The sequence below is a fragment of the Neovison vison genome, chromosome 10, assembly GCF_020171115.1.
Source record: "Neovison vison isolate M4711 chromosome 10, ASM_NN_V1, whole genome shotgun sequence".
In the NCBI taxonomy this organism is placed as follows: domain Eukaryota; kingdom Metazoa; phylum Chordata; class Mammalia; order Carnivora; family Mustelidae; genus Neogale; species Neogale vison.
Genome location: NC_058100.1, coordinates 37108691 through 37123955, shown reverse-complemented (window position 1 = coordinate 37123955; position 15265 = coordinate 37108691). Strand labels below are relative to the sequence as shown.

Below are 15265 nucleotides of genomic sequence, written 5' to 3'. Positions count from 1 at the left end.
AACCCAGACAAACCTAAGAATTGGTTAATTTCACATTTTTCAAATCTAACAGCTCTAGACCTCTTCCTGTAGCAGACTATAATCATCACGCTGTTTGAGAATAATCCTAACAAAACGTAAAGTGACCCCTTAAAAATACCATCTTGCTTGTAAAGGAACAACTTGTTTTCAGCCCATATAAGTTACGTGATGTTATTTTTAATAGGTAATTTAACATATCTACTCCATGAAGCACATTTTGATCCAAAATGGTTTTATACAAACTTTGCAAAGACATCAAAAAACATTTTTAGCAAATGCTGAAGAGAAACTAGTAATTGCTCAGACAACTTTACAAGCCTCTACAAATTTACTGGAAGATATCGCAATGTTTAAATGCTTTTCAAAGCAAAAAATATCTTTGGGCAAGCTACTTTCCTGGCCCTTGGTCCCGATTCTCTGATGGGGAGCTGGAACCAGAAACCCTGAGGGTTGAGTTTCTTCCATTTTTGAACACGAGGCTTTTGAGAAAGGATTTTCCAAGATTTAAAAAACACGTCTTGGAAAATGGCACGATCAAGAAGGCAGGCACAGATCTTTTCCATCCAATGTTCACCTTGTGATTTTACATCATTCTTGGAGAACTAGGTTCTGGAAAATGAATTTCCTGATATTGGAGGATGCACATCTTTCCCCAACCTTGCCTTCGTAAATCATTTTAGGAGAGAAAGGGTAAGTTTGCATTCTTGATCTCTAACATCCTGGATAATAGGAGCTTGTCAGGGTCTGAGGTGAGACTTGGAATTTTCGGACCCTCTACCGCCGGTACGGCTGCAACCTGCCGATAGCAAGTTCGTACAGGTGTCCCTCCAAACTGTATATACAACGCCCCCACTTCCTCTCATCTCTGTCACCTTCCCCTGGGTCCACAGCATCCCATCTTTCGCCTGCGCCACTATACTAACTTCCCAACTTGTTTCTCAATACCACTGCCCAATCTACTACCATCTGAGTCAACAATCTTTTCATTAAATGAATCTTATCCAGTTAGTCCCTTTGTAAAAACCCCTTTGATGATTTTTCGATTGTGTGCACAAAGAAGCCAATCTCTTATCATGATCTACGAGAGGCTGGGTGATCGAGCCCCTGCCTATTTCATCAGATCCATCTCAACACCCCCATCTTTCTCAGAGCGCTCCCAATCTTTTCTGCCATGTTGTCTTGACCTTCCTAAATCTCTGCCTGGTAGACTCACATATTATGTTGCTCCTTAACATGGCTTCTCCCTCAAATTCTTTAAGTGTCAGCATAAATGTTGCTTCTTCAGAAAGGCCTCTTCTGCCCACACTTTTCTAAATGAACCTCTTCTGCTTTTTGCTTTGCAAAAATGGTTCACTATTTTCCTCACAGTACTAATTTCAACCTATAATTCAAAACCATGTTTATTTTTTATTGTCTACTTCTCTCACTAAAGGGTAAGAACCATATGGCCCGAAAATATGGCCAGCACACAGTAGAACATAAGTAATTTTGAATAATAAATAAATGAATTAACTATTATGTCTTAATGCATATTAATTACTCCTCTAGTGAATGTAGATCATAGTACAGTGCCTACACATTCTCAGATTCCATTGTCAATTGTTGTACCAAAGTTTCTATGACAAAAGTCAGATGCAAGAAGAGAATTTCATTATGTGTTGTTTCTCACTGATGCCTCAACTAAAGGGGTAAAGGGTTGGCTAAATTCATTTAATACTGCAACACAGCAATGCAGTCCAAGAGGCAATTTCATCTAGGTATCCAACAAGTACATTATTACATAACAATAAACCTTCTTTCCTTATCTCCATTCTTTAGATTTACTTTCAATCCCTTCGAAAACAGTCACTTCCTTCTATCCTAATGATGTCCTGGTTAAATCTGAAAATACAGTTCTCTTAAATATAAATTATGGTAACAGGAATATTAACATGGCATGAGGTGCTCCCCAAGCTCATGCATCACCTTCTACAGCCGAGCATTCAAATCCTTTTCCTCTAATTGCAGATTTCAGTTAGGCAGACACTAGACTTGATTGCCACATGCTTGCAATGGAGTAGTTACCCTTTTTCCTGGGTCATCAAAGACTACGTGTCTCAAAATAAATAAGCCAGTAAATTAAGTTAGACAACACTTTAAACACAACCCTTACCAATGTCACAACTGATTTGTTAAATTAAAATGTCTTAAGTCAACCAAAAATAAAATTCTGATAGGCCACAATGCCAGAGCCATATTACCTTGCCTAGAATGCCCTTACCTCCCTGGACTGCCTGTAAAAATCCTACTCCAACTCCAATCTCCTTGTCAAAAGTCCTCTGGACAGAGTTAAACCTTCACTCCTGCCTAGGTTTCTCCCATTGCTCTAACACTATAAGCGGACCAACCGGTTAGCTCAACCAAGATAGGACCTTCACCAACTGGACTTGAATGTCTCCTGTGCATAGTAAAAACTCCATATGGAATGTGAGAATAATTACAAATAATTTCACATAACTATACAGCAGAAGACTGTTGAAAAACTGAAGTCTCCTTAGAATAGAGCAAAAGTGAGAAGTGGAGTTGTTTGGGGCCCCACTGTCTTCTCCCAGGACCACAGGTCCATCGGGGTCAAACACGTATTCCCAATCAATCCACAATTCTTTCCTCTAATTCATACAGCTCTTACTGTCCAAGCTCCATATGGATTCTTCGGGGGCTAGGCGATACTAACGCCACTGCGTTCCTGAAAATAAGAGGTAAGGACAGCCCAGTCCCTGACATATTAACACTGTGCTATGTGGGCCCTTTGGGGAGATGTTCAGCAGAATAAATGTTGGTTTGCCCTCCCTCTTCTGGATATACCAAGCTCCTTTTAAAAAATGTTTTCCCATATGTTTTGTGTTGCTCAGTGATGACAAGTCTAGATCTTTTTCGAGAAGGATTTCTTTCTAACGATTGCATATGCCTCACTGCAAGTCTATGGAAAAACACCTTTTCTGACTTGACAAAACCAGTGTCAGTTGCCTAAAAGCATCAAAACAGAAACTCCTTTCTGTATCATGATGTCAGTAAGAGGGATGGACCGCGTGAACATTCTCAAACAAAAGTTTGCCCTTGGACGCATCATCAAGACACTCTACGTATCCACAGAGTCACTGAGTCACAAAAGTGCCTTGTATCCACTGAATATGTTCTTAAGATGCTTAACATGCCTTACCGATATGTTACCTTTGTAGCTAGCCATGATCAGGGAATCATTTATATTAGATGGTGGAGGAAGAGCCACAGAGCCCTGGGACGTAGGCACTGTTAACATACTGTAAATATATTACCTCGTTTAGTCCACACGACAACGCCGCAAGAGAGGTATTACCATCGCCGTTATGCAGTTTAGGAAACTATGACTTCCTATGGCTAGGCTGGTAAGTGGCAGAGCGAACTCAAAAATCCTCATGCTTTCCAAACCGTATCAATCAGAAAGAGAGCAGACCTTTTTAAGACCTTTCACAGATGTGTAGGAATTCACCAATTCAAGAAATATAGTTACTCAATCATAGGAATCATCAGGGCAAAGCCAGAAAATACAAAGTTACTATCATTCCATAATCAGAACCAGATAGAAATGGTGGGACAGGAAATATTTTTACAGGATTTACAACCTTCAAGATAGTCAACCTGTGAATTCCAAATTAGACCAAGGGACATTGTGAAACCATCGTTCAGGTTGCTTCTACCATGCTAAGACATTCTGCTAATTACGCAGGTTACTTTTAAAGGCTTAATAAATTTGGGATAGGAATATTATCATTTCCTTTTGTTGGAAACTACTCTTCCCTAACTCCAGTGACTGTTACGAAGGGAGCTATCGATCAGGGCAGCCCTCCTTTCTGGCTGCACAATGGCGTTTGTGAACTACCGAACTAACTATGGTACCCCACACCTCTGGCCACAGTGCCTGATTCAGAACGGGGTACAACTCCTCTGGAGTTCTTCCTTGGAATTTTTCTAGATGGTGGAGAGTGCCCTCTCCTACTCGGTTGTGAGAATGTGAGTCATGGCTGTGACCAATGGCCATGGCCACCCTGGAATGGTCAGGAATAGCCTGACTTGGAAACTAGACTGAACCTCAGAGAGTGGTAGCAGGGAGATGAGAGGGGGAGAGAGTGAGACCAGGAGAACAGAGTGAGAGAGAGAGAGAGGGACAGAGGGAGAGAAGAAGCAGAAGGAGAAGGAAGCAGAGGAGGAAAGAGGACATTAGAAAGACAGATAGTGAGCGACAGCAGGGACGTCCCTTACTAACCGCCACAGAACGCAGTTCCAGTGTCTGTAGTCAGGCAACCCACATGCAAGTTCCATCCATGCCCTTCTGGGGTCTGACTGTCTAACAGTGCCTTTCCTTTTGCTTAAAGTATTTGGAATTTTTAAAAAATCACTTACAAGGATAAACTTAAGCTGTGTAGGAAAGCATGTTCATTATTACTTCGTAAGCTAAGTTATTCCCGTGTCTGTGTCAAAGGCAATGATGTTAACAAGTCAAGTCAGCAAATATTCATGGAGACCAGAAGGGTGGAAAGGCACTGGCTTAGGGACGGTGAGATCTACATCATAAACGAAGGTACGGAACGTCTCAGTGGGAAATGAAGACCAAAAGGCAAACGTCAGCATGGTTATGGTATTCAGTGAAAACAGACACGTCATTAGGCATCATCATAGTATAAGACTCACAAACAAAATAGGCACATGATAAATACAGGGTACGGAGGAGGGAACAGTCTGGTTGGGGTTACAGACACCCATTTTAGGGATCTGTAGCGTGATGTGACGTTGCACTCAGCTCGACACAGGCTGCACTAGATGTGTAACACCCTTCACTGACCACGTCCTGTTTCTTAGCAATGTCTGAGGGGACGAAGCGTTCCTAAAATGCCCTTCCATTTACAACAGAAAATAGGATGCAAAGCTTTCACTGGGCCAGGCTGGCTTCATGGGTGCTGTTTGTGCACTTTTGGGAAGGGCTCTGTACTTGCCATCTTGAAACTGTTTAATAATTTTTAACAAGCCCCCCCCCCTTTTCGTTCTGTACCGTCTCCTGGAAATTGTCACTGGTCCTTCCACTAAGGAAAGGAACAAAGGTTTTCTACAAACCAACCAGACCAATGGGCTTATCAAAGCAGCCAATCGGCAGCAGGTGAATTTCAGAAGTTAAAGGGCAGAGAACCACGATGTGTAAAAGCGAATGATATTGAGCCCTGAGAAGCCTGCAGGGAAGGGCACCTGTCATCCGCCAACTCACAACACTGCCACCAAGGGGCGAGCAAAGTCACCCAAGGTTGAGTCAAAGAAGCCTGGGTACAGTCCTAGGACAGGACGGGCACAGGATGAAGCATGAAAGCAGCTCGCGGTTGGTTTTACGAGACACCCAGTGAGGAGGAGCTGGTTTGGGTCACGTTAAATGCATAAAACATCAGGGAACAGAGGACCCTACCAAAGCGTTACCTAGAGACACAGCTCGACCTCGTGGAGCCCAGGCTGGGGGCGACTGTGCGACCCTGGGGGGGCGGTGGGCAACCGCCTTAGTCCGTCCCAGCAGCTCCCCGAAGGGCATCTCCCCGGCTCCCGCGCAGAGTAAAGGCGAACCGCAGCGGAGGTCGCCCGCCTTGGATCCCAGGACGCCCGGCGGCACCGCCACGGGGACACGCGCCCGCGACGGCACATGGCCTCCCTGCCGGGCTGCGGGGACGGTGACTCCCGGGCCACAGCGCCACCCCTTCCGTCCGGTTGACGCCGACCCTCCTCACGTCCATCCTCCCGAGGACTCTGGCCCCAGCCACCAAGCAAATAGCGGCGCGCGGGGAGACACCCCCCGGTCGGGGCGCCGGGCTCGGCGGGTGGAGCATCTGCCTGGGGGTTTCAGCGCCGGTCCTGACCTCGGGCTGTGAGATCGAGCCCCGCGTCAGGCTCTGTGCTCAGTGCGGATCTGGCCCTTCCCTCGGCTCCTCCCCCTGCTCGCTCGCTCGCTCCCTCTCCCTCAAATAAATAAATAATCTTTTTTAAAAAAAAAGGGAAAAGAGCTATTCATCTCTCAGATTTGTACAGTTGTGTGACTGACTTGTCAGCTCTTTTCCAGGGGAATAAGCTGAGATTAGAGATGAAGGAAGGCCCCTGGGGACCCGTGAGGGACAGGAAGGGAGGCTGTAGGGGATGCGAAGTCAAAAAAGGTTCCTCTTCACGATTTTCCAAACCGACAGCCCTTGCTTGGTAAAAAAAATTTCAGGAAGATAATATATGGCCAAGTCTGAAGCACGCGGACGACAATTTAAGTGTGCCTGTGTTTCAGTAATTCGCTCTCCTAGCTCACTGCATGGGACTTGTGACTAAAATCGCATCTTTTCGGTTAACCCATAATGATGACCTTCGGAGTAGACTACTCTCATCTTTAGAATGAATGTTTAAAGCATCTTCCCTTCTGTTCAGACCACTGTTTCCATCTACTATTCACTGAGGTATAGCTTCTTCTATGAAAACACCGTGAAACCCAAGTAATTAATTACATGAGTTAGCATTCCCGCCACAGTCTATGTGCTCAAAAAACGCCAGCCATTAATTTCAACTGATTTCAGGATGTATGCTCTCAGAATCTACTGACAAATGAAAACTAGGCGGACAATCATGGTTTGTATGTACAGAAGACAGTAAGCAGAAACTGTGGAATTCTGTGCTATGACGACCGAAGTCCCTGAGGATGTAAGTGTTCTAAAGATCTAAAGCAAAGTCACGGTTAGGGCAAGGATGCTGGAAAGCAACAGATTGGTTCTATTTTAGCATGTGGCTTTTGGGGTGACTGTGCCTCATTTTCCTTCTCCCAGTAGACCTAGTTATTTAGGGCTGCTATCCTGGGAGAGCTAGCCTTCTTCCTGAATTAATATTTAATACACCTCTACAGAATTTCATAATCAGTGACAAAGACTTTATTTCATACACCCAAAAGAAAAAACTTCCCTTCATTCCTGAAAAAGTTTACTTTAGGAAATGTGGTATAATTCTACAAGAATCCTGAAAGATCTTTTAAAAAATACCAATCATCTGTTTCCTGGTGACATCTGCCAGAAACTTCAATACAAATGGTGAAATTTGGACAGTATCTCATGAACTGAGCAAAAACAAGACAAAATAAAAATGATTCATCCTACCTTAATACAGTCTTTGCTGTTGGTCTTTTGAGGTGAGCGGGGTTATCATCTCAGCAGGGTTGTTCCACTTACAAGATCTGCTTTTTTGCGGTTTCCTCCTCACAGAAGTTGTTTTACCATACGGTGGTCCTGGCAAACCATTTCCCCTCCTATGCTCTGCAGCATCAGAGCCTCTGGGCCAATCTTCTTACTCAAACTCCAAATTTTGTCAGTTCTCAGCACCCTGTTAGACTCGATATCCCAGGTTGAGGGCCATCTAATTTTTTCATTTAGGCTAGAAAAGTTGGCAACCCCAGTGGTGTCACACCTAATAAAATACCAGTTTTAAAATGCCATTGTGCAAACGAAAAAAACCCTACCTTTCTTGTAGAATGAGTTTGTTCTCTTTCTTCCAAAAGTCTTTAAAGTCAGAGCTGAATTCATGCCAGATACTGAAGAAAACATTCGGGGACACCTCCTTTTCTCCAAGTTTTGCCTTCATGAAGAAATAGGCTGTCGTCTCCAAAAAGCTGTCAAAGCACACACAGGAGCATAAAAGCTGTGATTACTTTCCAATATGGGATATTCTTCCTTCATCCAAATGGTGATTTCATTCATACACGGTTATTATTACTAAGAAGACGCAAACTCTTCAAGCATCAACAGTAGTCGCTTATGGTTTTATGTTAGAGTTTCGGATTCAGATAGTAGCAGCTGACTAGAATCCTCTATATACTGATAACTATCCTTGGTCCAATTCCATTGTCAAAGTTAATCACTAAGTGCCTTATATACTGCAGAAATAAATGTAGTATCAAGTTGGGATGTATTGTAAGTAGTGGGTCTCTACTTTCTTTCTACACTCTAAAGTAATGAAATATTAGCCATTTGTCCCCAAACTACTATGTATTCTCTATGTATTTTATATTGTTTACATACAGCTGGGTTTCCTACATTGCTGAGGAGAAAAGAAAAAAGCGAGTCCCAGGAAATGGTGACAAAGACTCTCATCAGATCATGGCAGTATCATTGACTAGATACCAGGAAGGCAGCCAGCACTGGGACTGTGGAATGATGTGTCAGTCTTTATTATTTTTTTTTTTTACAAAGATTTTTTAATTATTTATTTCACAGACAGAGATCACAAGTAGGCAGAGAGGCAGGCAGAGAGAGAGAGGGGAGGAAGCAGGCTCCCTGCCAAGCAGAGAGCCTGATGCGGGGCTCGATCCCAGGACCCTAAGATCATGACCTGAGCTTAAGGCAGAGGCTTAACCCACTGAGCCACCCAGGTGCCCCTGACAGTGTCAGTCTTTAAAAGGTGCTGCTTCAGAATACAGCTACATGAAGCTCGGAAGAGTTTCAGAAGGCCTCGTTGACAAAGAACATATAACTGGTAAATGGTACCTTTATGACTCAACAAAAGTCTTCCATTCCCATAAAAAATGCCCTGAAAAGGACCTAGGCCAATAAAACCAGGAATGTCATGGAGAGGACACCTGGGCAGCTGGTCCGCGTATGGCCAGAGCTACTGCAAAAAGGAGTCACATTCCAATAACCTTTGCCGCCCCTTCCCTTTTCTCCCCGACCCTGGCAGGAGCCCGCACTTTTGCCGCTACACAAACCTCTTATTTACTGATTTACTATGAAGCAAACATTTCTAAGACAACCTGAGTTTGCCATATCGCATTGTTCGATGAAAAATATGTGTTCACACGTGCACACATCAACACACATCTGTGTACGTATTCAGTTTGTCCCATAGCTGATTTCAAATCCTTATCCTGGAAAATATATGAAAACTATCTCCTTGAGATGAGCACTAGTAAAATGAGGTATGTAGGGTAAACGTGCTCAGAAGCGGAAGGAGACTGAGCCTTACACACGAATAAAGAATTCACAGCCACCCTGTGACCAACGGACTCGTCTCTTCTGTTTTTAAACTCGCCTCACGGTAGTCTCTAAGCAGTGAGATTCCCAGGGACACTAGGTTTTCGATTCTGGGGCGAGATGGCAGCATGCATTTGAGCACATGTGTAGCTCCTGGGAATTATGTATTTCTCCCTAGTTTGCCTCGTAGGAAAAACGACAGATTAAAGGCAGTCAATCCTGAGAGAGCCGGGCTAAGTGGATACGGTATGTGAGAATCTGGCCGTCCTGAGCCATCGTAATGACATCAGAATGCGTCCGCGGGATGTGTTGATGGGTGAGGACTGCCAGGAGAGGAGACGGCCGGCGGCAGGAATAGTCTAAGACAGATCTGGGTCATATTTTATTAAAACTGATAAAGTACACACATACTTCCCTCCTGAGAAAACCGCTCATTCTCCTTATGAGCCCAAAGACCATTTACGACCTGTATGGCAGAAATTAGGTCTCAGATCCCTGACATCCATTTACTCTTTTCCACCACTTCTTGGTATTTATGCTTCCTAAATTGATCATTAAAGTCCAAGCCAGTTAGTCTGGGCAGACATACCTAAGCTGTCATAACTGGTTCCTCTCTTTAGCCACTTAGAACATTTTGAAAAGTTCTACCACGAGGCAGCATGGTCTAAAGGAGCGAATGGAGGATTCAGAATCATAAACAACTGAATTCCAAAACACGATTTTTCAAAAGTGTTTGTTACATGTTTCAACATAAAACAAACTTGCTTTGTATTACATGTTATTTTCCATCACAAATACTGTGTATTCTACATTATATAATAAGAAATGTGAATACATATTTATAAAAAATTTTCTCTAAACTGTAACTAACTCAATTGAGGCTGAGTTATTAAAAACCATTCATGCGGGGCGCCTGGGTGGCTCAGTGGGTTAAGCCTCTGCCTTCCGCTGGTCATGATCCCAGTGTCCTGGGATCAAGCCCCGCATCGGGCTCTCTGCTCAGCAGGGAGCCTGCTTCCTTCTCTCTGCCTGCTTCTCTGCCTACTTGTAATCTCTGTCTGTCAAATAAATAAATAAAATCTTTAAAAAAAAAAAACATTCATGTGATCATGTTCCCTTGCAGACATTTTTGAATTACTGGCTCGCACACAGGTTTCTGATACTGGTAGTAATTATTCTAATTATTGAATAATTTCCCCTTGGCTTTGTCATAAATTGCCTACATAGCTTTAAGAAGGCAGCAACTTCCGAGTTTCAGTTTTGAGCTTTTCAGTATCTTCAGGTGTAAAGTGGAGGATATGTCTGCTTTTCAAGGTTGTCAAAAAGATTCAGTGGAAAGTACTTGCATGTTATAAACTAAAATAGCAATACATGTATTAACTTTGTAAGAAGGATTTTTCACAAAAAATGATCTTTGTGCAAGACTCCATGAACTTGTGAGACATCCGAGATCCTGCAGTTGAACCGAAGTCAGCGGGTGAACGTGCTGCACAGTGTGAGTCTCCATGACGACGACCTGCGTGTGCAGCCGTTTCTCTGCAAGTGGCCACGGTGAAAGAACGTGTCACCGAAGTAGGACACAGAGTAAAGACTTACTGGAGGATCACGAATGCTCTCCCAACTGCATTCGACCACCCACTCCCTAGAATACGTCATAAGCTCTTTTCAAAAATAACCAAATAAGTGATGGGCAATAATTTCGACAAGTTATCAAGGTACCTTGTATGCTAGAGGCATTTTTGGTTTTATATGACATGAAAGAGACCCATCTGGATGCGGGTGGAAGGGATAAATCCTATGCTTTCTAAATTATCCCCCACCCTTTAAAAAAAAAATTTCCTAAATTGGAATCCAAGAGGGTCCCATCCAGCAAACAGCAACACAGGAGCACAAAAGAGGGCAGGCGTTTTATCTGGGACTCTCCTCACTACCGGCTGTTCTGTGGGACATTCTTGAAATGACGGTGACACCCTAGGAGCCAGTAGTGGAAAGAACCGTAGTTATAATGCAAAGAAAATGCAGCAGTCATAGTAAGAGACAACTCCAGAGGTCACTGAATGATCCAGACCCTGCGATCAGGATTCGTAAGTAGACCTCTCTGGAAAAGATCAACACTACACCTCCTTTGCTACAAACATGAAATAGTACAAACTTATGGCTCTGCAATACACTCAAGGTAGCCACAGGGTTCTGAAAAGATAGCTTCAGCAGAACTGTTTTGAAATCTCTCAATCCCCACATCAAAACAGAGAGAACTGAGATATTCAAAACCAAAACTGATAAAAAAAAAAAAAAATCTGCAAAAGGGGCGCCTGGGTGGCTCAGTGGGTTAAGCCGCTGCCTTCGGCTCAGGTCATGATCTCAGGGTCATGGGATCGAGTCCCGCATCGGGCTCTCTGCTCGGCAGGGAGCCTGCTTCCCTCTCTCTCTCTGCCTGCCTCTCCGTCTACTTGTGATTTCTGTCAAATAAATAAATAAAATCTTTAAAAAAAAATCTGCAAAAATACTGTGCCCAATATCACTACAAACCTCCAAATGCAAACAGGGGAGACAAACCACTGACAACTCAAACCCTAAGCTGTGACATTGTCCATATGGGAGGAGGCAGAGGAAAGCAACGCGGGGGGGGGTTCCTGAAAAACAGAAGAAACCCTGAATCACAGGTGCCCCTGAAAATTGTTTAAGGGATACCTGAGAGGCACAGCTGAAACTGGAAGGGGTTTTATACACTCTGGTGCATGGAAGAGAAGATCTACAGTCAGTTCTGAAATGGCTGGGGACAGCCTGAATATATGAAGTCTTAGTACTAACCCAGAGAAACTCCCTCTTTTGGCAGAGCTCTGCACTGGTAGAAAATGCTGGAGTAGATTCAAATTGTGCAGGATAAAGAAAAGGATGAAGGAAATAGAAAATGCAGATATTAGAGGGAGCAAATCTGCAGGCAGTATGAGGTCATTTTTTTTTTTCTTTTTTACCATTATGCACAGGCAACAAAAGAGAAAGATCTAAAGCAGGAAAGCCACAAACGGACTAAAATTTAAAACATAAAATACCAAAAGATGTGGAAGCAGATGAAGCAGTGCTTAGAAATTCAGAACTTTAAAACACCTTTAATTAGAAAAATCAAGGTGTGAAATAAGTAATATGGGCGTAAAACTCCAGAAACGGAAGAGGAGCTAATGGAACCTGCCTAAGCCGAAGAATGGAAATAATGCACAGAACATTTAGTAAGAGACAGAAAATAAACCTTACAGAAAATTAGCGAGATTAACTGGTTTACTGAAAAATTTACTAAAGTTGATAGTCATCTACCATCACTGATAAAGGAAAAACGAGGAAATACAAATTACCAACACCACAGATGAAAGCTGGGTTATCATGATAGACCATACAGGCCTCAAAAGTCTAATTATCAACAATTTTATGCCAAAATGTATTAAAAATGGAAAGTCTGAGGGTTGCTGGAGGGGAGGGGAGTGAGAGGGCTGGGCTGGTTGGGTGATGGACACTGGGGAGGGTCTGTGCTATGGTCAGTGTTGTGAAGTGTGTAAGACCGATGAGTCACAGACCTGTACCCCTGAAGGAAGTAATACATTATAGGTTAATAAAAAAAAAAAATTGAAAGTAATCTCAGTTATTTCAATAAGTGAAATTTGTTTCAATAAATAAAGAATTATTTTTTATAAACATGTAATAAAAAATATCCCTTTGCAAATACTTGTAGTCCAAATTGTTTCATGGGTGCATTGACACATATTTAGGGGTCCGGTGCATTGACACATATTTAATTACACCTAATTAATGACATATTTAATGAAGACATAATGCCAATTTAACACTAACTTTTTCAGAAAACAGAGTGAGAGCATGTTCTTAACTTATTTTATAAGGCCAGCATTACTCTGATGTTGATACCAAAAAATAAAAACATATGGGAAAAAAAGAGAAAGTTTTATAGATCAATATCCCTTGTCAACAACAGTAGAACATCTTTCATATAATATTAACAAACTGAAAGCAGCGATTTCAAAAATGGATACTATGTCGCGAACACCCAGAGTTTATGCCAATACAAAGTTGTTTTACCATCTGAAAAGCCATCAGTGTAACCTGTCGCATGAGCAAAGTAAAGAAAGGCCATATGGTTATTTCACTAAATGAAGACAAAAATTAAAAAAAAAATTAAATACAAATGATTATAAAAAAAGGAAAAAATTCTTTGTAAGACAGGAATAGAAGTAAACGTACACAATTAGATAAATGGCATCTGTGAAAAGCCTGTACCTAACATCATACTCAAAATTATGCCTGCCATATAATTCCATTTACATGAAATCCAAGTATATCCAAAATTAATCTATGTTGATAGAAAACAAAATAATGATTGTTTCTTCAGAGAGGTGTGGGGTAAACAGAGTGAGGCAACAGAATGGTTCTGAGTGATGTTTGAATGGTAATTAATCACTGAACCTGTTTTATTGTATAAATTATGCCTTGATTAACACAGAAAGAATGGAAGAAAGTAAGAAAAACAAACAAAAAAAGGAGATTTAGAAGGAGATTGAGAAAGAACTGGAAGGAGACTGTGATTAAGTCCTATGTTTAATAGTTATTAAAAAAACAAAAAAGAAACCAGGGATAAACCAGAGTTTCTACGGACCAATGAGAACATGCCACTGAGAATGCCAGAGCCTGCCAGAAACAGGCCTAATAAGCAGATGAAAACGGTTGGCTAATATTTAAGATAAGCTAAAAGAAATTAATGATATCAGCTATAATAAACAATTAAAAGTAGGAAAAAAACTCAGAAACAAGGTGGTATAATTTAGTAAAGAACCATGAAATTTAAAATATTTCACACATGAAGTCTGAACTGGAAACTCACAAAAGTTACTAAGAAAAATGTATCATTTATTAATAGAAACAGAAGATAAAATGAAAGAAAAAACTTTAAATCAAAGAGAAATGAAAAAAGTAAAGAGGAAGCTACAAATATAGAAGACATTCTCACAGGTGTATTATAAAAGCCCCTAGAAAAGATAACCAAAGGGTGCCTGGGTGGCTCAGTGGTTAAGTCTCTGCCTTCTGCTCGGGGTCCTGATGGCTCAGGTCATGATCTCAGGGTCCTGGGATTGAGACCCGCATAGCATCTCGCTGTCTGCTCAGCAGGGAGCTTGCTTCCTCCTCTCTCTGCCTGCCTTTCTGCCTACTTGTGATCTCTGTCAGTCAAATGAATAAATAATCTTAAAAAAAGAAAAAGATAATCAAATCAGTGGAACAGAACACATATTTAAAAATATGATTCAGGAACTTTTTTTTAAATAAATAAAAAGTGTTTGAAGCTACATGTTAAAAGGGCATGTCAATAATCAACACTGAGATGTATTCTAGTTAAACTACTGTATTTAAAAAAGAAAAAAGATCCTTTGGTCATCATGCAAAAAAAACCAACTGACTTTTGAATATAAAAGACAGAGAAGAGCTATTTTCAGGATGAACAAATTGAAGAAATACTGTTCTAATGTTCAGTGATCAAAGAATCTACTAGAAAATGAGATTCAGAAAGTCCAGATGACGGAAGAGACTCTGATGTAAGGATTAGCAGCTCAGGTTTCTCAACCTAGGAAAGGCTACAGGATGTCAGACCTTAACGTTTAGAACTGTGCCCTGAACTTGAACTATAAGTGCTGACGGGAATTAACAACGTACTTTAATTCTAGCGCTGTCTACAAGGCTAGTTACAGTACTAATTCAAAAGCAATAAAAGTACAACCCAGGTTGGTGATCTCCAAAGACCATTCTAAGTCATGATCCCAGGGCTACCTGAAGAAATAGCTCAATCCAGGACAGGGGGAAAAGTGTACAAAATGAACCTGGAACATTCTATCAAAGAAGACAGTAAAGGAAGATCTTGTCAAAAATAACTCAGAAGTAGAAAACCAAAGCTGGAGGCACCACAATTCCAGACTTCAAGCTCTATTACAAAGCTGGAATCATCAAGACAGTATGGTACTGGCACAAAGACACACAGATCAATGGAACAGAACAGAGAGCCCAGAAATAGACCCTCAACTCTACGGTCAACAAATCTTTGACAAAGCAGGAAAGAATGTCCAATGGAAAAAGGTCAGTCTCTTCAACAAATGGTGTTGGGAAAATTGGACAGCCACATGCAGAAGAAGGAAACTGGATCATTTCCTTACACC

General features: G+C 41.7%; 1 protein-coding gene across 2 annotated transcripts in view; it reads right to left on the bottom strand.

Moving 5' to 3' along the window:
- The window catches only part of FMN2 (formin 2), a 366439-nt gene that overhangs the window by 22505 nt on the left and 328669 nt on the right, over positions 1-15265 (bottom strand). For both annotated transcript variants that reach the window (XM_044267009.1, XM_044267010.1), the window contains one exon: positions 7553-7702. In XM_044267009.1, coding sequence (XP_044122944.1) covers positions 7553-7702 — 150 coding nt within the window. The remainder of the gene's footprint in view (positions 1-7552; positions 7703-15265) is intronic.